This window comes from Mirounga angustirostris, unplaced genomic scaffold, assembly GCF_029215605.1.
Source record: "Mirounga angustirostris isolate CCGP_5_RB_7025 unplaced genomic scaffold, mMirAng1.0.hap1 SCAF_12, whole genome shotgun sequence".
NCBI lineage: Eukaryota > Metazoa > Chordata > Mammalia > Carnivora > Phocidae > Mirounga > Mirounga angustirostris.
In genome coordinates, this window is record NW_026991720.1 from 91,650,570 (window position 1) to 91,675,881 (window position 25,312).

At 39.9% G+C, this 25,312-nt stretch overlaps 1 protein-coding gene across 1 annotated transcript in view; it reads left to right on the top strand.

Moving 5' to 3' along the window:
* Nucleotides 1-331: 331 nt before the first annotated feature.
* The window catches only part of POU6F2 (POU class 6 homeobox 2), a 478,894-nt gene continuing 453,913 nt past the window's right edge, over nucleotides 332-25,312 (top strand). Inside the window, exon 1 of the mRNA XM_064575615.1 lies at nucleotides 332-436. Within this exon, the coding sequence (XP_064431685.1) occupies nucleotides 332-436 (105 nt within the window). The remainder of the gene's footprint in view (nucleotides 437-25,312) is intronic.

A 25,312-nucleotide genomic window follows, 5' to 3' on the forward strand; every position in this document is an offset into this window, starting at 1 on the left:
TTAATTTTGTTTTGGTTTTTGTTTTAAACACTGGTTTCTAGAGCATTAAAAAAAAAATCCTCAGAGGTTTGTTAAACCTTTAGCGGAAGATTACAGCCAATGTTTTGTCTTTGGTGAAGAGCTGTTTGTCTCACTTTATTTACTTGGTATTGGATATTTGTCAATGTCATTTCATATCTACAGAAAATTCTTACGCTCTATGGAGGTAGTGAATGTGTGTGTGCGTGTCTGCCGGAGGTCACATGACAGTTTCATCCTATTTGGTGGAGCAGCTTGACTTTTTTTCCCCTTGCTTTTGGTGATGGTTGTGAGTGCAGAAGTTGATTGACAGATGCATGCCAGAAACCCCCATTCTCCTTTTCAAAGACAACATAGGATGGATTGCGATCTCTCAGCTCAGCAGGATACGGGGACCATGCAAGCTGTAATTGGTCAGGTATGGAGTCAGCCATTTCTCAACTCCCCCCTTTTTTTTTTCCACAAGGGTCTCACCATATGATTCACATAATTCATATTTACAGTACCATCTTTCTGTCTGTATCTCCAGCGACCTGCCAGGGTAGTGCTGAAAGTGCGGGAGGCAAAAGGCACCCAGTAAATCTAGCCAGGGAACCTCAGCCTCAAACTTCCACGCGAGGCTTCACAACAAAAATTAAAACAACAACAGAGGAAAAAAAAAAAAAAAATCCAAGGGCAGATCTAATTTAGAATTTGGCCTGGATGTTTAAAAAAAAAAAAAATCTATGTCTCAGGATTTATTTTCTGTCGAGATGGTGAGCTCTGGAAGAAAGTGTGAGGAGAGAATAAAGTGCTATGTTTCCTAGGTAGTAGTTAAAATTGTTCTGTTCCATATTTTCATTTGGGCTGTATTCTCTCTGCCTGTCTCCCTCTCTGTGTGGAAAATGGAAATAGAGCAATACACGTGCCTTTACTTCTAACCCAGATAATGTGTGATTGAGCCTGGTAAATGTAGTAGTGGTCTTGGACGCTGCAGAGGGGCAGGCAGCAAATTAAACACCGCCACACTCTGAAGGGTCCAGGTGGTCTGCTCGGCTTCCTAATGCAATCCAGCACCAGAGCCATAATAAACAGCTCTATTTAGTGCCTCCTCCCTGGATTCAGGGAGGTGAACTGGTCTGGGGTTGCTGTGATGAAATGCCAGAAGAATCTCTCTCTGAGGCCTCACAAGCTGATTTTTAGAGCTTCGCTGTTCTGTCGTCTTTGTCTTCCAAATGGGTCAGTGAGTCTTGATCTTTCCCGTTCGGGCGCTTTCTGTGAAATCGGGACTTCATGTTTGTGTGTAAATGTTTTGCGTCGGAAGCTCAATCAGGAGAGGAAGGGGATCGTTGTATTTTCATTTGCCTTCCATAACTGAATGGTAGTGCCCTGCTGCAAGGGAAGGGTGATTTTTCTATGCTGGGGGTGGGGTGAGGAAAATGAGAACATATGTGGCTTCTTTCTTTTCTCCTTCTGGTAATGTATTTTTGATCCAGTTTTTTTCTAAGTTATCCAGCCTTACTTATGAACTGTTACCTCATCAGTCTGAATGTGGTTACGAATATTGATGAACTCCTGAAAGTTTTTTTTTGTTTTTTTTTTGCACACTTTCCAATCAAGACAAGCTGTCAAGGGGATGATGTGAAATTTGTTTGCTGTATGTTAATAGCATGGTGGAAAATATACCAATTTACTCTGTTTTCAACCAAATTATAGCAAAGCACTTTTGGGTTCTGAAGGCACATGGTTTATTAATACCAGCATGCTTCATAATGTATTTTTAGATGGGAAATGTCAGATACATAATACCATGTGTCCACAGGCTCACACTATTTTAAAAGCAGTAGATACCTGCTTCGGTGGAACAATATTTTTTAAAAACTTCCAAGTTGGTTTTTGTTATACAGACAGATAAAAAGTGAAGTCTCTGGGCATACATTTGGCAGGAGAAAATATGTAAAGACTGATTTTATATACTGTTAATACCCACTTAAGTGTAGGTGTTCACTGATGAGCAAGTAAGTATATCAAATTTAACTAAAATAATCGTGGCATATAGGATTAAATAAATAACCTGTTAAAGATGACCTTTTCGTAGATAAATAAAACTTGATCGCCCGCCTGATAACAGTTTTGTCCTGTTTAATAAAACTTTTCTCAGGTTGCAAACACGTTCTGTCACCCATATGTCATGGTATGGTCATAATCCTGTGCAAAATTACTGTATTTCAGTCCCAGAAAAGAAATAAGATTTCCTTTCATGTATATTTCCCTTAGTTGGGAAAAGAAACTTGGTTTAAAAAAGACAAGAGAGATATTTCTAATTCATTAATCAATACTGCTTATTGGAAATAATTGCAAAGGTATATACTTTTAAAAGGTTCAACTATGTTCTTTAAAAAAGGAAACTGGGATACATTTTACAGATATCAGATTTAAGCTGCTAGTTTTTCAGGAGTTAAAATTGGTTGTTATTATTACATAACCTGGTATTTGGTACGTACTCTAATTTTTAGAGACTCAGTATGTCCAGCAATTATACATGTTAATGACTTGTCACAAATACTTTCTAAATCGTTGCATCAAAGTAGCCACATGTTTTCTGAAGATTTCATTTCTCATACATTATTTGCTTAAAAAAACCTCAGATACTTTTGTCAAGCTGGGAAATTATAAAAATAGTTGTTCTGAAGGTTACACAAATTGTCTGTATTAAAAATGTACAAGCTACAATGCTTACTTCTTCTGAAACTGAAACACTAGTATGCAAAAGGAAAGAAAAATGGCATACTGCCCCATCTGCCTATCATAAAAGTCAGAAAACCTAAATTGAGCCCCTATCTGTAGATAAAAAAGGAAGATGGCATAAGTATTTGAAATGATTTCCTTTTAATTGTTATAGCACAGGTAAAAATATTTACCCAAATGACTACTTCTAACGATGAGCATGTGACAATAATCTTTGCTGCTTTTCAGTCAATCAGAATAAAAAATGTTTTTGTTTTTTCAGCTGTTGATTTCAGTATCGTGTTATACCTACTCAGCAGGTGTGAACAGTCCCATCTGATCATGCAAATGTTAGTTTGCGTTCCTCCTCAAATACATATTGGAATAATAATTATTTCCGTCCTTTTTTTTTTTTTTCCCCTGTTCTTAGTTCTGTTCCTAAGTGGATTTGGGTTAGAGGAGCAGATAACCCATTTTCAATGATATTTTCCATTCAGAATACTGAAGGATTCCCATGAAATACGATCTTTTAGGTTTTTCATTCATCTCTAGGATCAAATATCCAGTTGCTTCCACTGGAGGGGAAGAGTGGACTTCTCTGTGTTGCTGGCCATGATCCAGCTCGGGAGAGTATCCTGGTTCCATGGAGCAGATATTGCTCATAAATGTCTTTCCCCCAGGATTTTCTCTCCCCCGAGCAAGCAATCAAGCAGTCTAGTACTTAAGAACAAACTCCCTCCCTAAGATATCGAGATCAAGAAACTTGGTTCATTCATATAGTTCTTGGAAATCAACTGGGTTTTTGATAGTTAACTGTAGCATGCTTCCTAACCCTTTGAACTCTAGGGTGGATTGTTGCCTTCTGATGATTTTTCAAATCGACCCCAACTATAAACAGTTAAGCAGTTCTGAGCCATGGGTTTGAATACCCTTTAAAAATGAAGACTCTCGCATTTCCACCTCTCATGGTCATTAAATGTTTACTGCATTTTTTCTTTTTTGCAGACCTGAGCTTGTGAGTGACAGATTAGTTCATCAGTATTACAGACCTCCTGGTTGCTTTTTTTTTTTTTTTTCCCCTCATCTCATGCAGACGGGTCACCGTGTCCAATCCTCCTTCTGGCACTGCTGTCCCCAGAGGACCCTTGGCCAGCCTGCCATCTTGATGTGCAGGCCTGAGGGTCTGGGCTGGCTGCACGCTTCCTTCTACTGGCTTCTGCAGATATTACAGAGTAGAGGATATTAAATTAGTTGTTAATAAAAACAACAGATGAGGTAAATTAGATAAAAATATTTATCAAGCATATCTAAGAGTTTGCTAGGAATGGGAGAGACACAGCTGGGTAAAAGTGCTCATGGGTCCACGTCCAGTGGACATGGCTAAGTGATCGTGGAAGAGTGGAGAAACCAGGCTTAGTAGGATAGGACGTGCATTCAAAAGCTTTTGCAATTTTCCTTATCAGTAAAATGGGTCTTCGTTTTTTTGTTTTTTTTTTTTTCCAAGGTAAATGTAGACAACTGAGAGTGTTTGAAAGTGGAATGTTATTTGAGACAGGGCTCGAGTGTGTGTGCTGATGGCTTGGAGGCCAAGTGCCATTAACTTGGTGCGTTTGGCTCAATAGGATCTCAGTGCGTGTTTTCTCGTATGAAGATTGTAAAACACAAAAATACTTCATTGTTCTGGTAGTAAAACAATTGTGTATGTGGGTTTATGTATACCCTTACTGTTCCCAAAAGTATTTAGCATGGCTCTAAGGACAGTGTGTTTAACCAGTACATACCCAGGCTGACGTGAAATGGAGGTGGTCCAGGGAAAGGGGACCCCGCTGGTGTGTAGGAAACACAGTTGCCTATTGTCCTCAGTCCATTTTGACTGATTTTCATGCCCTTTATATAAAAATTAAACTTGAGGGCTAACCTAACCCTGTTTTACCCATGCCAAGCATAATTCGCATGTGTTCTGAAAACTCATTTTTGGAAGTGTGAATGCCCTTTCCTTACGAAACCAACATATCACTTCAATGAATTTATATACTTGAGGGCTGTGAAATTGTTGTTTGGATTTAATAGAGAATACTTCTTTTCAGTGTATTATAAGTGAAGAGTATACTAGAAAAATACAAATTAATTAAGGATTATTCTTTCTGAATACAAAATGGTGCTAGTATCCCTTTTGTAAGGAATCGAATCGGTACCGTGTATTTCCAATTGAGTCAATACTCCACTTAGAGGAGAGTTGGCGTTAGCTTTTTATAGTCTTTGGACGGACTCAATTTTTATTACCTTTAAAATACTTGAAAATTGAAGTTCAGGGTGTCACCTCAGTCGTATTTAAATTGTAAAGCCAATTTTGTCCATTAAACGAACAATGTCTCAATATAGTAATGATACTATACAATAATGTCGATAATAATACTCACCCCGCACAGGAAAGCTGGTCTTGAAATCACGCTTTCTTTTCTATTTCTAAGATCACTGAATGAGACTCTCTCTATCCAAGTATAGATTTCTGTGGTTAAGAATCTAAAGCTTTTGGATTCATGTCTCTAGAATATGGAGAGAGGTTGCTGGAACACAGAAATAGAATACTTATGAAAGAAAGTTTGAATGTAATATGTTTCCTGTGTATCAAATCTTTAGTACTTGCTGGGGAGGTGAGTGAAAGAAGGCATCCTTCCGTTCACAGTCACTTTGCCATGTAAACTGCATTTTCCCCACCAGGTGAAAGCATCTTTCTGTTTTCATCTTCATGGTTTGCCAAAATTAGAACTTAATGATACGTCTGCAAATATTGAGAAGCTCCACCTTCCTTTGCATTGTGATATCATGTAAGCTGTTCCTTTTTTCTACCACTTGATTGAGTAAAAAGTAAGGTTGTGAAATACAGTGCAAATACCAAAGGATCAGACCTGAAGACAAAGAGGCAACAAGGTAAATACAAGGCCATCATTTTGAGCACTAACAGAAAATTTAAATGATATGACGTTGAAAATCATTTGTATTTTGGGGCCAGACTTTTACCTGGGACATAGTTAGTAGCTGTGCTCATTATGATGTCACACCTTCATTTATGTTCTTCCTTTTCTTCCCCCCTTCCTTTTTTGGGAGGACTGGGGGTGCTGAAACATATGCCCAAGAAAGTAAACTACCAGGTCAAACCTCGTTCTGGGATTACATGTCAGTACTCAGTTGAGCCTTGTTGTCTTGAGCTGGTCCAAAATTATAATCAAAATTTGTACCAGTGGTGCTTTTTTACACATTCTTCTGAAACTTAGGATGAAGAAGGAGCTCTGAGAAGCTGTCATTCCATTTCACCATAATTCATTTTTTCTTTTCTAATATTTTCTTGCTCTTCCCAATTCTTCAGTGGGAGCCAGTGATGGTGAAAACTGCCTAATTTTTATCTGATGAATTCCTTCCTGGTTTGCCCTCTGTTTGTGTTATTTTCTTTACTCTACCTATAAAGCTATAAATGACCATATTATTATTTCAGGCCTACCACTTCTAAATATAAAACCATTGCATGTAAAGAGGAGCAAAATAATTGAAAACATTTCTGATTATACTAAAGGCAAGTCTCGAGGGTTTAAAACAGGTGTTTTTCAAGTTGGTTGGTTTCAGAAAATAGCTTTTTGTTTTATCACTAGCCTTAAAACCCCCATGATAGGAAGGACTCTTTCTTTAAAAGACGGAGATTAGCTGTTGATACTAGGTACTGATTCCGGGTGAACTGCAACTGTATTCCCTTCAGCCACATTTTTTCTAACCAGAAGCACAAGGAAAAAAAAATTGAAGATCCACAGAATATTCTAAATTTCACCTATTTTTGGTGTCCCCCACCCCCACCCCCGCCCAGGGGCTGGATTATTTCAGTGGGAAGAGACACCCATACAATTTCCAGCTCTCACATCCTAAGGTCAGAGATGCAAATAAATGTGTCCATGCCTCGAGTGAAGGAAAAGGAAATAGTAACTCAAACGCATTGCTCTGGTATTTTGCTCTCTTCTTCACTGTCATTTCTGCCCTCAGCCTTTTCTCTCTTCCCCACTGTAATCCAGAGTCAGTGTGATGAGTAATAAGTGAAAAGTGAATCCTTGTGGGCTGCCCAGGCAGCAAAGGGCATGAGAGAGAGAGAGAGAGAGAGAGAGGCAAGACCCAAAGCAAAACAAAGCAGGAGCGTAGCAGGAAACTCACCAACACGCCTGATTCCATAGTTAGTATTTGTGTGAAGTTACTTTGTAAGCTGATTTCATCTCACCTAGCGATTTCAGATCACAGAACTAAGCAGCGAGATAATTACTTTAGGACAAGACAAATACAATTTTAAAACAAAGCCAAGGGGGCGAGGGGAGAAAAAGAAAGAAGAGCTTCCCAGTCCTTATGCCATGGAACAGGAATTTTGAAATTAAGGAACACTCGATCTTGGGAGCTTTCTGTGAGAGTTGAACCGGTGTTTGGGTGCGGGGGGAATAGCAGCCTTATGCAAATAGGTGTTTTGTGTGGTTAATAAGATGTTGACTCTGCATAGTTGACAACTTGGATTTTTCAGGACTAATGAGGAAATAGTTGAAGAAGAAAACATCTGTGTCTAACACCTAAACCCTTACAGAAACAGATCTACTTTACAAAGATTAAATACTTGTTAAATGGTGTTTTTTCACATTGATCAGAACTCAGACAAACTCCTCTTACAAAGAACAAAGTGCACCATTTATAGAGAGGTTGGCTTTCTGTGCAGAATTCATGCACGGTTTTTTTTTTTTTTTCTTAAGTAGAGGCAAATCACCAACAGAGAAGCATGGATATCAGAAACCCTAATTGGTATGGAAGGTATGTGGGGGGGGAAAAAGTAGATATTTCTTAGATTGTCAGTTGTATTCTTTCAAAATTGGATGCCAGCGTGGGCGAGAACGGGGCCAGGTACACAGTCCTGGGCTCCGGCAATCCAAACCTGCTTCAGATAGAGCCAGTTAATTTGGTAAGCCTTAAATAATACTAGAAAACAAGGCTCTCTCAACCTTTTGGAGAAAGGTTGAGAGTTGGGACAAATGTAAAACCCTGCTTAACGTGCGCGAATAAAGCCAAGAACATCAAGCTCATTTCACTTAGTGTCAGCCCTGATGATTCATCATTATGGTCAGAGCAAACTGTGGTCTCTGGGCTGAAACAATTTTATCCATTTTTTTTTTAAACAGAATGTTCCAGCTTGGATCTTATATCCTTAGGGTTACAATATTGAATTCTGAATCGGGAAACTTAATCTTGCAGCCAGATTTGACAAGATGCTGGTTGAATGGGAGGCAGAAGCGATTGTAGGATGAAATGCCCCAGGTCAGAATTTGGGAAAAGAGGAGATTTTGTGGAAATTTGGCTGTGTTGTAAGAACCCCAAATTTGAAAATTTCTCACTGCTCATATCAGCAGATGGTGTTCAAGGGTCTGAAAAGCACATCACTGGCTGTATTCATTTTCTCTGTTTCAAAGCTCTCTTTAACAGAGTTAATTTTTACACATTCTGAGGTGTATTTCTCAGTGTGTTACTAATGTTGCTAATGTAAAGACATTTGTAAGACTATTCAAAAGGTTTCTGGAAGCAAAGATGAACATTATTGCTCAAATCCAAGGCAGTTACACTGTGTTTCTTGGCGAAATGCTAATACCCGATTCAGGAACTAAAGTTTTTCTTTTTTGAAAACTTTTTCCATTTGTAAACAAACTTATGTGTAGATTTCCAGGGACTAAAGAATTTGGAGTAAAAATGAAAATGAGGCAGCCTGATTAGTGAAAACACACACACACACACACACACCCTGTAGACATTTTAGGAATACTTGCTTATTTAACCTCCAATAATATAAAAATATTTTAACTGTTTTCAATTTTAATACATGAAAAAATTATGGTAGGTGTTTATTTAAAATATTCTTCCTTTCACCTAAGTTGTTCAAGAGAATGGAAAAATACTTTGCAACTTCTAGAAATCAGGATTATTGTTGAGTACATAGTTGATCACTATACTGTAAAAGGATGATTATTATGGTACTGGAATTACTATTACATGGGATGGTAATTGCCTTCCAAAAACAGGGGTGCTTTGTTTTACAATGTACTTCCATTTTATAGCTACTTTCTATAAATGCTGAAACATACCAACCGGATTGTTTTCTCTCTTTCTGCAATTATCTGTCAAATAGAAGTTAAATAGTTCAGGCAAGGAGTGGACCATCTGAGTGAAACCTACAGAACATGAACACAATGTTATATGCAGATGATTGAGGCAAGTTACATAGTAGAATCCTAAGAGTCTTTTTAAATTTTTTATTAAACAAATTATAAGAGCAATGTGTGCTTATGACAATTTCAACAACACAGGAGACTATAAAGTGAAAAGTAAAGTACCCCATCATTCCACCCCACAAATAACCATCATCAATAATTCATTATATCTTTCCAGAAATTGTCTATGCATGTGTAGGCACAGAAAATCTTCAGACAACTCAAGTAGATTCATACTATATACAGAGTTCTACAACTTCCACAGTTTAAAAACATACGTTGAGCATCTCATATTACTACGAATAGATTTCCACCTTTCTCCATCATATTCCCTCATTGGATAGACACTGACCTGTTTAACCAGTTCCTTTCTTTATTGAGATGTAACTGATACAACAGCATTATGTTAGTTTCAGGTGTATAATACAGTGATTCAATATCTGCGTGTATTGCAAAATGATCATCCCAATACATGACCACTTCTCTCCTGATGAGCATCTACTTTTCAGAAGTAAGTTAGTCTGCAATAAGACTAACACATAGAGATGTTTCATTTCTCTTAGCATAAACAAATCCCAGAATCTTCTAACTGGGGTTTGCTTTACCAAAGGAATTCCTAAGTAGTGTCTCCTAAGAGAAGATGATGAGTAATGTTAGAGGTGAAGGTTAGCTTTATGCCACAAGAACACGTATTTATCATTTCTGTATTGAATCCTCAAGCCAATGAAAATCCCAGTAAAGATCACAACATTGTGTTTAGTGATAAAGAAGAAAGACTAAGGATAATGACATAATGACATAAGGAGCCAGTTCTCAATCAGATGCACTATGACTCAAAAACTCTGTTTGTTTCAAGCCACCAGTTAAGCTGAACAAAATGCATAACTTATTTTCTCACATGGGTCTCAGGGCTATTTATTAAGGTAATTGACAGAGATCTATGTTTCCAATGCATGATTCAGTTAGTATACCTAGATTAGTGAAAAAGAGACCAGAAGAAATTCATGGTAATGAATGTCAGTTAAATTCCTGTTTTCTATATTTCCTCTTGTCAGACTAATCCTTCAACCATGATTCATAGGTTAAATAATGCAGTCAGGAGAAGGGCCGGATCAAAACTAATCAAACATAGCCCTTGGATTCAGTTAATTTAGAGTTTTGGGGAAGGTGGACAAAACATAGGCTCCTTAAATATTTAAGAGAATGTGAAGAGTTATGTTTTACATTTCTTTTAGGATAGGTCTCTGTTCATTCATCTTAACCACATCACTTCCCATATACTAAGAAAATGAAGTGGGTAGTAATGATATCTTTATTTGTATAAGAGATGGGAGTGTGAGCTAACTGTGACCTCTTTCACTGTCCAGATTCCCAGCACTGAGTTCATGGAGCTGCTGGTTGGGTGGGTCCATGCGTCCTCCTTCTCTCTTCTTCCCCACAGAGGGTGAGACAAGTAACCTGGATAGGAATCGATCATGCTTCATTTATGAGTTTAAAAGTAGCTGGCTCCCTCACGTGGAGCTCAAAACTGGCTCCCAAGAACAAATTGCAGAGCAAAGCTTGGGTCTTATTTCTCTCATCTAAAACCCACAGCTCTGAGAAGTTAGGTGCAAATCATCATTCCCATTTTATGGACATGGAAACTGGCTCAGAGAGGTTAGAGGTCTTCTTCGCAGCCTATTGCCAGTGAAGAAAAGAAGTGAGCTTCAAACCTAGAAATCCTTTCTAAGGGTTCGCTGTTTTCCTCTATGTCACTTCTTAACCCTGGTTGCCTTTTAGAACCACCTGGAGCAACCTTTGGAAAATCTATTGGTATGCAGGATCCATCCCCAGAAATCATTTTTTTTTAAGATTTATTTTATTTCTTTTTTGGGGGGAGGGGCAGAGGGAAGGGGAGAGAGAGAGAGAATCTCAAGCAGACTCCTGGCTGAGTGTGGAACCCGATGTGGGGCTTGATCCCAGGACACTGAGATCATGACCTGAGACAAAATCAAGAGTTGGATGCTTATCCAACTGAGCTGCCCAGGTGCCCCATCCCCAGAAATTCTGATTCAATTTATCTGGGTAGGGCCTGGATATTGGTATTTTGAAGAAGCTTTACAGGTAATTTTAATGCACTCTATCACAGTGCCTCTTAAATTGAATGAATGCTATTTTAAATAATAAAATGAGATAATGAAGATTAAACCCTGTTACCCCCTCCTCCCATGCATGCACACACACAATCATAAATCCATAGCAAAAGAATGGAGGGAGTTTAGTCTGGTATTCATTGTGTGTGTGTGTGTGTGTGTGTGTGTTTCAGTGGGAATCTTGAATCTTGTAAGCTGTGTTGAATATCTATCTAAGTTAATGTTTAATAACATTTTTTATCCAGAAAAGAGCTAGATATTTAGTCATCTTAAAAATAACAATACTGATAATAATCTACCAATTAGTAAGCACTTACCAGGTGTTGGGAACATTATAAGCATACTTTATCCCTCACGATATCTTTGTGAGGTAATTACTGTTATTATTTCTAGTTTACCAACTAGGTGACTGAGGAAGTGACACAAGGTCCCATGGACAGCAAGTGGCCAAACTGGAATTTGAACTAAGGGTGTTGGAAGCCTTTCATCATACACAAAATCACAGAAATGAAACATGGCCCTACGCATTACCTGTGGGAAGTATGATTCTTAGAATCATCTCTGGATGAAGGCAGATTTTATGACAGAAATGTCTCGTGTTTCTCCCCTCTCTCCACTGTCTCCCCTGCTCCTTCCTTTCTCCCTCCCTTTCTGTTTTCTCTTCCTCCTCCTCCTTTTCCTAAGAATCCATGTCTTAGTTGTTTTCTATACGTGAGTTTTACTGTTGTTATCATTACCTGTTGTAATTGGGCTGTACCTGGTGGTCTTTTATAATATAGACAACAACAGAATAAATGGAAGGGTGGAAGGGTAAGTCGGTGCTCTCTGGACGGCTTCCATTGAAACAGTTGCTGCTACTAAACAAGGGGTCACCCTGGCCTCCATTTTTTCTTGCTCTGGGAGATGTGCCTTCAGACACAACAGACCTTAAACCGAGTGACCAGTGGGTGCTGTTCTGTGTGTATGAGGAACAAAATTCCCATAGACGGTTTCAGGGAGGACTTGAAGGTTTTCAAAACAAATTGATATGATGACACTATATTATATTATGTCATAAGTAAAATGTTATAATATATAAATATGTAAATAGAAAACAAGTTCACATTTTTTAATAGTCCTCACTATTTGAGATTGTCTGAGAAACTCTTGTTTTTATCTTTCAGCTGATTAATATTCTATCTGTCTATCATCTATCTATCTATCTCTTTTTTAACTGATTAACATTCTTGCTTGCATTTGAAAGCGAGTTAAATTTATAAGATGACCTTGCTTTCTCTATTCATTCTTCATAAAAACTCAATTCTAGGGTGGCTCAGTTGGTTAAGCGTCTAACTTCTTTTTTTTTAATAAAGATTTTATTCATTTATTTGAGAGAGAGAAAGTGAGAGAGAGCACAAGATGGGGAGAGGTCAGAGGGAGAAGCAGACTCCCTGCTGAGCAGGGAGCCCGATGCGGGACTCGATCCTGGGACTCCAGGATCATAACCTGAGCCGAAGGCAGCCGCTTAACCGACTGAGCCACCCAGGCACCCCAAGCGTCTAACTTCTGATTTCTGCTCAGGTCATGATCTCAGGGTCGTGAGATGAGGCCCGAGTTGGGCTCTGTGCTAAGGGTGGAGTCGGCTTAAGATTCTTTCCTTCCCTCTCCCTCTGCCCTTCCCCCTGCTTGCTCTCTCTCTCTCTCTCACAAAAAACAAGAACAAAAACAAAAACAAAAAAACAAAACCAAGAAAAACCCAACTCAACTAAATTCTAGCCAAATGTGCATTGGCACTTCTGAACTAATTTTTATAAACTAATTATAGTGCTGTAATTAAGATTATGGTGGTGGGAGATCAGTGATTCTCCCAAGGAGATGTTTCTTAACTCAAATTTTGGAAAACTTTTAATAATATTGTGGCATTTCTCCTATATCAATTACTTTTTTTTTTTTTTGAAATTGAGGTAAATAAAGGGTATCTTCTAACCTGCTTAACTATTTTCAATTAAATTTCTTCCTGTCAAGTGGCATTTTCGACATTTGTTGCCCTGGAGGCAGTCATGGGGCTGGAAAGGAGAAATCTTTCCCTACCCAATAAAACATTAATTTTGTTTGCATTTGTGTGTTACGGATGCAGGACCAAGTAGAGTTTACTTTAAAATATCTCTTTAACCTTTACACGTAATGCAGTCAGGTTAGAACTCACGGATATATGGTTAGTAGACAATAGGATGGTTTGGTGAAATGAATCACCATGATCTTCAACAAAGTACTCACTGCTTTGGAACACCAGAAGTGAACGGAACACTTGGTAAAGACAGCGCTTTTGCCTGGAGCTTGTAATCCCCTGTGGTATAATCCATCTTATATCCTGGCCTACCACCTCTTCCAGACCTACACCCCTTCTCTCCCATGACCACTCTGCATCATGGGAAGGAGATATGGTCGTCGTTCTGACAGATAAGCTGAGTCTTGAGGCACCTCCGGCAGGGGCCCAGCCCTGGGAGACACTGGTAGTAGAAGTGAGGTGTATGCCCAGCAGCAGAGTCTGTAAGGTGCTCTTGGCTCACTTTCTATCCAAGCCTCATTTTAATGCCACATAGAGGGGAGCATCATGTTTAATAAAAACTTCACTTCTTTGTCCAGTTCTTACACTGTAGATCACCCTTGGCTCTGTTAGTTAAATACAGGGACTTGTAGTGCTGCCTGAAAAGCAGCAACAAGAAGTTGGTCCAGGGTGATGTTTCCTCTTCTGTGCCAAATTCAGAGCACACCAGCCTGGTGGTTTGGCAGTCACCATGATATTGGTGACAAATGACCTTTTCTGCCTACCTAAGTTAGGCTAACCAAATCTGTCAGAGTTCTGAATGTCAAGATGGTGACGCTGCCAGGACATTTCCCTTCCTTGGACAGTGTCAGATAGAAGCCCTATTAATAATTCTCTTTTTTTAACCCACAGATGCTGCTTCTCTTTGGCTCTCACTTTCTCTCCTATTTTTACCCCAGTGAACCTAGTTGCACATTCATCTGGCTTGGTAGGTTGATGGCCATGATTACAAATAAATACAAGGCAAATCAAATCTGACAGTGGGACACACACAAAAAAGTGAAGGGTATGCTAGAATTCAAGAAGGTAGACGAGGATATGAGCTGAAAAGTTTGGATGGTTTCTCACCTATTCACACCTCTTGTCCTTCAATGTTTCTTGAAAGGTTTTTTTTTCCCTCTTTTCAGTTGGACCAAATTTTTATTAGAGAGTTCTAAAGGAAACCTCAAAGGCAAGGGACCATGCTACCTCCTGGTTATTTGGTTAAAATCAGCTGGAAAAGTTGATACCACATCACAGCACAGGGGCTCAACTTACGTTTCTGAGCAAATGAATAGAAGACTATATCTGTGACCCACTAGCCATTATTTAAGGTTGGGAAAAATTATGATTATATATTAATATAAAATAAATAGGTGCCTCATGTGCTCATTTCTTTTATTGGGGTTTTATTTTATTTTATTTATTTATTTATTAAAGATTATTTATTTGAGAGAGCGAGAATGAGAGAGAAAGAGAGAGAGTACATGAGAGGGGAGAGGGTTAGAGGGAGAAGCAGGCTCCTCGCCGAGCAGGGAGCCCGATGCGGGACTCGATCCAGGGACTCCAGGATCATGACCTGAGCCGAGGGCAATTGCTCAACCAACTGAGCCACCCAGGCATCCCTTTTATTGGGGTTTTAATGGGCAGTAAATAAGATCCTTTCTTTAATTCTCAAGTTTATTTTCCCTTTATTACTTACAGAGCTCATTGAAAAATGTGGCTTTGTATCGGCAGCTAGATGGGCCTGCTAATTACTTACAACCCTATATTTTGATCTTGGGACAGCCCCTCAAAAGAGAGTTTGGGTCTGACGAAAAGACCCATTTCCGCAGGATTTCTGCCTCCTAAGGGGAGTGGTGTCAAGAGGGAAACAATCAAATTCTTCATGGATGTGGAGGACCATGAGTATCACACTCTTGTCACCCACCAACGTGATACAGAATTTCTCCTCTGCAGGGGTGAGAAGTCCATTCACGTGAAAACACGAGGCCAAGGGATCAGCGTCCCCCCACCGCAACCTTTTTCTGGGCAATTCTATGTGGTCTGTTTTTGCAGGAAGTGGGTGATACTGGTATTTTATTGGAGTCCTTGTCAGACTGAGAATCCAAACAGAGGGGTTTAGATTAAATAAGGTCCTGGGATTTCTGTATTCTCACTTTAGATGGGTGCAGAAATGCCTCCTTATCTTTCCTCTGCTGCCCCTCCATCCCTATCACTTTCTCTTTCTCCTTTTCTCCCTCTCTCCATTCCTCCCTCCCCCCTCCTTTCCTCCCTTCCTTCCATCTTTCTTTCTGTGAAATTGGCCCACAGTCACATTAGATGAATTGAAGGAGTTGCTAGAGATGCTGTAGGTTCGTCCTCTTTATAGTCACCATCTTACCCTCCCCTGCCTTCCACTTCCACAACTCTTAACTCTTTCTGGAGGCAGCTGCTGGTATGTCTGGGCACTCGGTACCTGCTGTGGGACGCTTCCTACGCCACGGCTGTCTCTCTTCTTTCTAGAAGTAGAATGCGCTTCTCAAGCGGTTTTGAAGTCTTGAAGTCTTGAGTTGCCTTTGCTGTTTAGTTCCTTCCCAAAATTCCTTGCCTGGGAATTTGTGTGTGTGTGTTGCGCTACTAGTTTCATTTTAGAATATGGAAATGGACTTGAAAATTATTATTTTCCATTTTCATATTGTTGTCTCAAGGGAAAGTGGCTTCTTCACCCGCGATTTCTTTCTTTTTTTTCTTAAAATTTTTTTTAATTTTTTTTTTAAGATTTTATTTATTTATTTGACAGAGAGAGACAACGAGAGAGGGAACACAGCAGGGGGAATGGGAGAGGGAGAAGCAGGCTTTCCGCTGAGCAGGGAGCCCGATGTGGGGCTCGATCACAGGACGCTGGGATCATGACCTGAGCTGAAGGCAGACGCTTAATGACTGAGCCACCCAGGTGCCCCTTTTATTAAAAATTTAAAATAGATTTATTTATTTGACAGAGGTAGAGAGATAGTGATAGTGGGAGCACAAGCAGGGGGAGGGGCAGAGGGAGAGAGACAAGCAGGCTCCCTTCTGAGCAAGGAACCCAATGTGGGACTTCATCCCAGGACCCCAGGATCATGACCTGAGCCGAAGGCAGGCGCTTAACGAACTGAGCGACCCAGGCGCCCCATAACCCACAATTTCTTATTCTTATTTCATATTGCGTTTAACTTAATCCCCATGAAATCCAGTGGATGCTTATTTTTGGCACATCTTAATGTTGAATCTTAAAAAATGAAGGAGGGATACAAGGTTTTACTTAGCAGACTTAAAAGACAAAGAGAGGGAGACAAACCATAAGAGATTCTTTTTTATTTTTTATTATTTTTTTTATTCTTATGTTAATCCCCATACATTACATCATTAGTTTTAGATGTAGTGTTCCATGATTCATTGTTTGTGCATAACACCCAGTGCTCCATGCAGAATGTGCCCTCCTCAATACCCACCATCGGGCTAACCCATCTTCCTACCCCCCTCCCCTCTAGAACCCTCAGTTTGTTTTTCAGAGTCCATCGTCTCTCATGGTTCGTCTACCCCTCCGATTTCCCCCACTTCATTCTTCCCCTCCTGCTACCTTCTTCTTCTTCTTTTTCTTTTTTTTTTTCTTAACATATATTGCATTATTTGTTTCAGAGGTACAGATCTGAGAGTCAACAGTCTTGCACAATTCACACCGCTCACCAGAGCACATACCCTCCCCAGTGTCTATCACCAGTCACCCCATCCCTCCCACCCCACCCCCCACTCCAGCAACCCTCAGTTTATTTCCTGAGATTAAGAATTCCTCATATCAGTGAGATCATATGATACATGTCTTTCTCTATTTGACTTATTTCGCTCAACATAATACCCTCCAGTTCCATCAACGTCATTGCAAATGGCAAGATCTCATTCCTTTTGATGGCTGCATAATATTCCATTGTATATAAATACCACTTCTTCTTTATCCAGTCATCTGTCGATGGACATCTTGGCTCTTTCCACAGTTTGGCTATTGTGGACATTGCTGCTATAAACATCGGGGTGCACGTACCCTTTCGGATCCCTACTTTTGTATGTTTGGGGTAAATACCCAGTAGTGCAATTGCTGGATCATATGGTAGCTCTATTTTCAACTTTTTGAGCAACCTCCATACTGTTTTCCAGAGTGGCTGCACCAGCTTGCATTCCCACCAACAGTGTAGGAGGGTTCCCCTTTCTCCACATCCCCGCCAACATCTGCCGTTTCCTGACTTGTTAATTTTAGCCATTCTGACTGGTGTGAGGTGGTATCTCATAGAGGTTTTGATTTGGATTTCCCTGAAGCCGAGCGATATTGAGCTCTTTCTCATGTGTTTGTTGGCCATTTGGATGTCTTCTTTGGGAAAATGTCTGTTCATGTCTTCTGCCCATTTCTTGATTAGATTCTTTGTTCTTTGGGTGCTGAGTTTGATGAGTTCTTTATAGATTTTGGATACTAGCCCTTTATCTGATATGTCATTTGCAAATATCGTCTCCCATTCTGTGGGTTGTCTTTTGGATTTGTTGACTGTTTCCTTTGCTTTGCAAAAGCTTTTTATCTTGATGAAGTCCCAATAGTTCATTTTTCCCTTGCTTCCCTTGCCTTTGGCGATGTTTCTAGGAAGAAGTTGCTTCGGCTGAGGTCAAAGAGGTTGCTGCCTGTGTTCTCCTTTAGGATTTGGATGGACTCCTGTCTCACATTGAGGTCTTTCAACCATTTGGAGTCTATTTTCGTGTGTGGTGTAAGGAAATGGTCCAGTTTCATTCTTCTGCACGTGGCTATCCAATTTGCCCAACAGCATTTGTTGAAGAGACTGTCTTTGTTCCATTGGACATTCTTTCCTGCTTTGTCAAAGATGAGTTGACCATAGAGTTGAGGGTCCATTTCTGGGCTCTCTATTCTGTTCCATTGATCTATGTGTCTGTTTTTGTGCCAGTACCATGCTGTCTTGATGATGACAGCTTTGTAATAGAGCTGGAAGTCCGGAATTGTGATGCCGCCAGCTTTGCTTTTCTTTTTCAACATTCCTCTGGCTATGCGGGGTCTTTTCTGGTTCCATACAAATTTTAGGATTATTTGTTCCATTTCTTTGAAAAAAGTGGATGGTATTTTGATGGGGATTGCATTGAATGTGTAGATTGCTCTAGGTAGCATTGACATCTTCACAATATTTGTTCTTCCAATCCATGAGCATGGAACGTTTTTCCATTTCTTTATGTCGTCCTCAATTTCTTTCATGAGTATTTTATAGTTTTCTGAGTACAGATCCTTTGTCTCTTTGGTTAGATTTATTCCTAGGTATTTTATGGTTTTGGGTGCAATTGTAAATGGGATCGACTCCTTAATTTCTCTTTGTTCTGTCTTGTTGTTGGTGTATAGGAATGCCACTGATTTCTGTGCATTGATTTTATATCCTGCCACTTGACTGAATTCCTGTATGAGTTCTAGCAGTTTTGGGGTGGAGTCTTTGGGGTTTTCCACATAAAGTATCATATCATCTGCAAAGAGTGAGAGTTTGACTTCTTCTTTGCCAATTTGGATGCCTTTGATTTCTTTTTGTTGTCTGATTGCTGTGGCTAGGACTTCCAATACTATGTTGAATAGCAGTGGTGAGAGTGGACATCCCTGCCGCGTTCCTGACCTTAGGGGGAAAGCTCTCAGTTTTTCCCCATTGAGAATGATATTCGCTGTAGGTTTTTCATAGATGGCTTTTATGATATTGAGGTATGTACCCTCGATCCCTATACTCTGAAGAGTTTTGATCAAGAAAGGATGCTGTACTTTGTCAAAAGCTTTTTCTGCATCTATTGAGAGGATCATATGATTCTTGTTCTTTCTTTTGTTAATGTATTGTATCACATTGATTGATTTGCGGATGTTGAACCAACCTTGCAGCCCAGGGATAAATCCCACTTGGTCGTGGTGAATAATCCTTTGAATGGACTGTTGGATCCTATTGGCCAGTATTGTGGTGTGAATTTTTGCATCCATGTTCATCAAGGATATTGGTCTGTCATTCTCCTTTTTGGGGTCTTTGGTTTGGGGATCAAGGTAATGCTGGCCGCATAAAATGAGTTTGGAAGTTTTCCTTCCATTTCTATTTTTTGGAACAGTTTCAGAAGAATAGGTATTAATTCTTCTTGAAATGTTTGGTAGAATTCCCCTGGGAAGCCATCTGGCCCTGGGCTTTTGTTTTTTGGGAGATTTTTGATGACTGCTTCAATTTCCTTAGTGGTGATAGGTCTGTTCAGGTTTTCTATTTCATCCTGGTTCAGTTTTGGTAGTTGATACATCTCTAGGAATGCCTCCATTTCTTCCAGGTTATCTAATTTGCTGGCATAGAGTTGCTCATCATATGTTCTTATAATTGTTTGTATTTCTTTGGTGTTGGTTGTGATGTCTCCTCTTTCATTCATGATTTTGTTGATTTGGGTCCTTTCTCTTCTCTTTTTGATAAGTCTGGCCAGGGGTTTATCAATCTTGTTCATTCTTTCAAAGAACCAGTTCCTAGTTTCGTTGATCTGTTCTACTGTTCTTTTAGTTTCTATTTCATTGATTTCTGCTCTGATCTTTATGATTTCTCTTCTCCTGCTGGGTTTAGGCTTTATTTGCTGTTCTTTCTCCAGCTCCTTTAGGTGTAGGCTTAGGTTGTGTACTTGAGACCTTTCTTGTTTCTTGAGAAAGGCTTGTATTGCTATATACTTTCCTCTTAGGACTGCCTTTGCTGCATCCCAAAGATTTTGAAAAGCTGTGTTTTCATTTTCATTGGTTTCCATGTATTTTTTAAATTCTTCTTTAATTTCCTGGTTGACCCATTCATTCTTCAGTAGGATGCTCTTTAGCCTCCATGTATTTGAGTTCTTTCCGACTTTCCTCTTGTGATTGAGTTCTAGTTTCAAAGCATTGTGGTCTGAAAATAGGCAGGGAATGATCCCAGTCTTTTGGTACCGGTTGAGACCTGATTTATGACCTAGGATGTGATCTATTCTGGAGAATGTTCCATGGGCACTAGAGAAGAATGTGTATTCCATTGCTTTGGGGTGGAATGTTCTGAATAGGTCTGTGAAGTCCATTTGGTCCAGTGTGTCATTTAAAGTCTTTATTTCCTTGTTGATCTTTTGCTTAGGCGATCTGTCCATTTCAGTGAGGGGTTGTTAAAGTCCCCCACTATTATTGTATTGTTGTCGATGTGTTTCTTTGCTTTTGTTATTAATTGCCTTATATAATTGGCTGCTCCCATGTTAGGGGCATAGATATTTACAATTGTTAGATCTTCTTGTTGGATAGATCCTTTAAGTAGGATATAATGTCCTTCCTCATCTCTTATTATAGTCTTTGGTTTAAAATCTAATTTGTCTGATATAAGGATTGCCACCCCAGCTTTCTTTTGGTGTCCATTAGCATGGTAAATGGTTTTCCACCCCCTCACTTTCAATCTGGGGGTGTCTTTGGTTCTAAAATGAGTCTCTTGCAGACAGCATATCGATGGGTCTTGTTTTTTAATCCAGTCTGATAGCCTGTGTCTTTTGATTGGGGCATTGAGCCCATTTACATTCAGGGTAACTATTGAAAGATAGGAATTTAGTGCCATTGTATTGCCTGTAAGGTGACTGTTACCGTATATTGTCTGTGTTCCTTTCTGGTCTATGTTGCTTTTAGGCTCTCTCTTTGCTTAGAGGACCCCTTTCAAGATTTCCTGTAGGGCTGGTTTTGTGTTTGCAAATTCCTTTAGTTTTTGTTTGTCCTGGAAGCTTTTTAATCTCTCCTTCAATTTTCAATGAAGCCTAGCTGGATATAGTATTCTTGGCTGCATATTTTTCTCATTTAGTGCTCTGAATTTATCCTGCCAGTCCTTTCTGGCCTGCCAGGTCTCTGTGGATAGGTCTGTTGCCAATCTAATGTTTCTATCCTTGTAGGTTACATATCTCTTCTCCCGAGCTGCTTTCAGGATTTTCTCTTTGTCTATGAGACTCGTAAGTTTTACTATTAGATGTCGGGGTGTTGACCTATTTTTATTGATTTTGAGAGGGGTTTTCTGTGTTTCCTGGATTTTCATGCCTGTTTCCTTCCCCAAATTAGGGAAGTTCTCTGCTATAATTTGCTCCATTATACCTTCTGCCCCTCTCTCTCTTTCTTCTTCTTCTGGGATCCCAATTATTCTAATGTTGTTTCGTCTTATGGTATCGCTTATCTCTCGAATTCTGCCCTTGTGATCCAGTAGTTGTTTATCTCTCTTTTTCTCAGCTTCTTTATTTTCCATCATTTCATCTTCTATATTACTGATTCTCTCTTCTGCCTCATTTATTCTAGCAGTTAGCGCCCCCATTTTTGATTGCACCTCATTAATAGCCTTTTTGATTTCTACTTGGTTAGATTTTAGTTCTTTTACTTCTTCAGGAAGTGTTTCTCTAATAACTTCCATATTTTTTTCAAGCCTAGCTAGTATCTTTAAAGTGATGATTCTGAACTCTAGATCTGACATCGTACTAATGTCCGTATTGAGTAGGTCCCTGGCCGTCGGTACTACCTCTTGTTCTTTTTGTTGAGGTGATTTTTTCCGTCTTGTCATTTTGTGCAGAGGAGAATAGATTAATGAGAGAACAAAATGCTAGCAGAGTAACAACGTCCCCAGAAAATATACTCTAAACAAATCGGAAAAGACCTGAAGCAGTGGAAAAAGAAATGGAAAGAGAGAAAAAAGAAAAACAAAAAGATAAAAACAAAAACAAAACAAAACAAAACAACAACAAAAACCAGGATGTGATCAAATATGATCAGGCTGGTATATAGATCAGTGCCACACACTAGATTTGGGGTGTATTTTGGTCTTTTAGAAGAAAGTGCCTCCTGAAATTTTAAAGTAAGAAAAACTTATATATGTACAAAAATAAGGGTTGATATGATGAAGGGATGGAATATGACTATAAAGATGGAAAGTATAAAAAAATTTTATAAAAGGAATTGATAAGAAGTTGTTTGAAAAAAGAAAGAAGAGGATTTAAAAAAAGAAAAAAGAAAAAGAAAGGGAGAGAATGTGATCAGGCAGGGGAGTAGAGAACACCATATACTAGAGATTTAGGGTATGTTTTAATCTGTTAGAAGAAACTATCTCAAAATTTTAAAAAGAGAACAACTTATATATATATGCCAAAAATATGGGTAATTTGACTCTAAAAATGAAAAATAAAAATGTTTTTTTTAAAAAAAGGGATTGATAAGATGTTGGTTGTAAAAGGGAAAAAGAAAAATTCAAAAAGAAAAAAAAAGAAAAAAAGACAGTTAAAAAAAATTAACTTTGAAAGACTCAGGAATCATGGTAAAAAAGCCATGAATTCTATGTGCAGTAGTCCCCTAGCGCTGGAGCTCTGCCGTTCTCATTGATCGGTAAACTTGGTCTTGGCTGGCTGTTCTCGCTGATCTTCTGGGGAGGGGCCTGTTGCCGTGGTTTCCAAATGTCTCTGCCGGAGGCGGAAGTGCCCCGCCCTTGCCCCCTCCCGGCTAAGTCATCTGCTCGGGTTTGCTCTCGGGAGCTTTTGTTCCCTGCAAGCTTTCCATGCAGCTTTGGAGGTGGAGAGTGAAAATGGCGGCCTCCCAATCTCCGCTCCGGAGGAGCCGAGAACTCGGGGCCCCGCTCCTCAGTGAGCCCCCAGAGAAAAGCCATCAGTTACTCCCGTCTCCCCGGTCTCCGGCCGCACTCCGTGCTCATCCGGCCTGTGACCGCGCGTTTCTATCTCTGGCACCCGACCCCGGGTGGGGTCTCCAAACCCAGCAGATCCCTGCGGTGCGCTCCCGTGCTGTTCCTCCTGGGAGGGAAGGTGAGTCTCCCCGGATCTGCCGCTTGTTGGGTCCCTGCTGGAGGAGCAGGGGCCCGACGGTGCCGCGGATAACGGTTTATGGCCACCCCGAGCTGAGAGCCCGCGCCTGGGCTCCGCCTCTGCAGCCGGCTTCCCTGCTCCGTTACCTGGGAGCTCTGCCACACTCAGGCACCCCCGGTCTTTCTGTGACCCCGAGGGTCCTGAGACCACACTGTCCCGGAGGGTTCCACCCCCCGTTTAGCCACCAGAGTGACCTCCCTCGGCGGAGCGGACTTTTAAAAGTTCCGATTTTGTGCTCCGCAGCTCTATCACTTGCCAGAAGCAGCGGACAGAGGCCCCTCCCCCGCCGTCTATCCTCCCGAATATCGCCTCGGATTCACTTCTCCGCACGTCCTACCTTCCAGAAAGTGGTCGCTTTTCTGTTCAGAGAGTTGTTGCTATTCTTTTCTTCGCTCTCCTGTTGAGTTCGTAGGTGTTCAGAATGGTTTGATCCCTATCCAGCTGAATTCCTGAGAGGAGACGAAATCCAGGTCTCCTACTCCTCCGCCATCTTGCTCCGCCCCCCACCATAAGAGATTCTTTTTTTTTTTTTTTAAAGATTTTATTTATTTATTTGAGAGAGCGAATGAGAGAGAGAGAGCATGAGAGGGAGGAGGGTCAGAGGGAGAAGCAGACTCCCTGCTGAGCCGGGAGCCCGATGTGGGACTCGATCCTGGGACTCCAGGATCATGACCTGAGCCGAAGGCAGTCGCCTAACCGACTGAGCCACCCAGGCGCCCAAGAGATTCCTAATCATAGGAAACAAACTGAGGGTTTCTGGGGGTGGGGTGGATGGGGGGATGGGGTAACTGGGTGATGGACATTAAGGAAGGCACGTGATGTGATGAGCACTGGGTGTTCTATGCAACTGATGAATCACGGAACTCTACCTCTGAAATTAATAATACACTGTTATGTTAATTAAAAAAAAGACAAAGAGGAATGAGGAAATGAGGGCATAGAATTTGTGTTTCAGAAGTTTATATTGACTGGCTGTTAAGTTGTATGTGGACCAAATAAATAAGACATGACCAGAACAACACAACTAAGGGACAGCTCATAAATCTGATATCATTTTCAGAGGTTCCGTGAAAATACTCTTCTATTTGTTTAGTGGTAAAAACAAATTTGTCCTAACACTTTGCCATCTTTAAACATGTTCCTTTGAATATTACTCCGGGTGGAAAGCTTATATTACTCCTCACTTTAGCAGTGTTTTATGCAACACAAATCAATTGACTGTGAATAATTTCCATCTTTCCACAGTCTAGGATATGGATTATTCAAATCATGTTTTAAAACTTTTAGTACAAAAAACCACAGATGGTCCTGTTAAGTTGGCAACTACATGTGTACTTAGAAATTGAAAAAGTTAATGTATAAGGAATGTAATGAATGAAGAGATTATTTTGGTACTTAGAAAACAAAAGCATGAATTTAGACTACTCTAGTTGATTCTTGAATAAAATTTTCTCAACATAATACACGTACAGTTATGTTGATGAACTATTTTATAAATTATATTTCTGTGGGATGAGCAAATAGCAATATCTGAACATTTGACATTTAATTTTTTCTTGGTTTTCTGCTGAATTTTAAACCTAATAATGAAGAGAATATATATATGTATATATGTGTGTCTATGTATTCTTATTTTAATGAAAAAAGTATTGCTATTCTGCATATAAATTGAGGGAAAAGAAATATAGGCCTACTTAGGGGGAAAAAAAGGAGTTTTGCTGATCATTAAAATAGTGTTGTTTGGATGAGTATCCTGCAGAAACAGTTACGAGTTTCGAGCTTCAAATTAGAATTCTGTAATGTTATAAAATATGAATGGTATCTAAAAAGAAAAACCATGAAAATGTCAGGAATAATGTCTAAGGGCAAAATGGGGACTTTTCAGGGGTTGCGGGTTTAGGCTTATAGTTCCGAAAACAAGCGAAAGGAAAGTCCGTCTAGCATCTCAAGTGAGACTGAAAAACACGGATATCTGAATTTCAGGATTTTACACACACACACACACACACACACACGTATTCACATATAAATCCATGGTCTTTCCATATAGAAAACTTACTTTGTTTTTCTCACAAGAGGTCAAAGCTTGTGAAACCTTCAGGTTTGATCTGTCAACGTGGAATTACATGGAACAGGTTGAATCGGGTGCTTGAGTTCATGTTTCAGAGCATCTGGCCTCATAATACACAAGAGAAGCTAAATGCCCTCAGGGG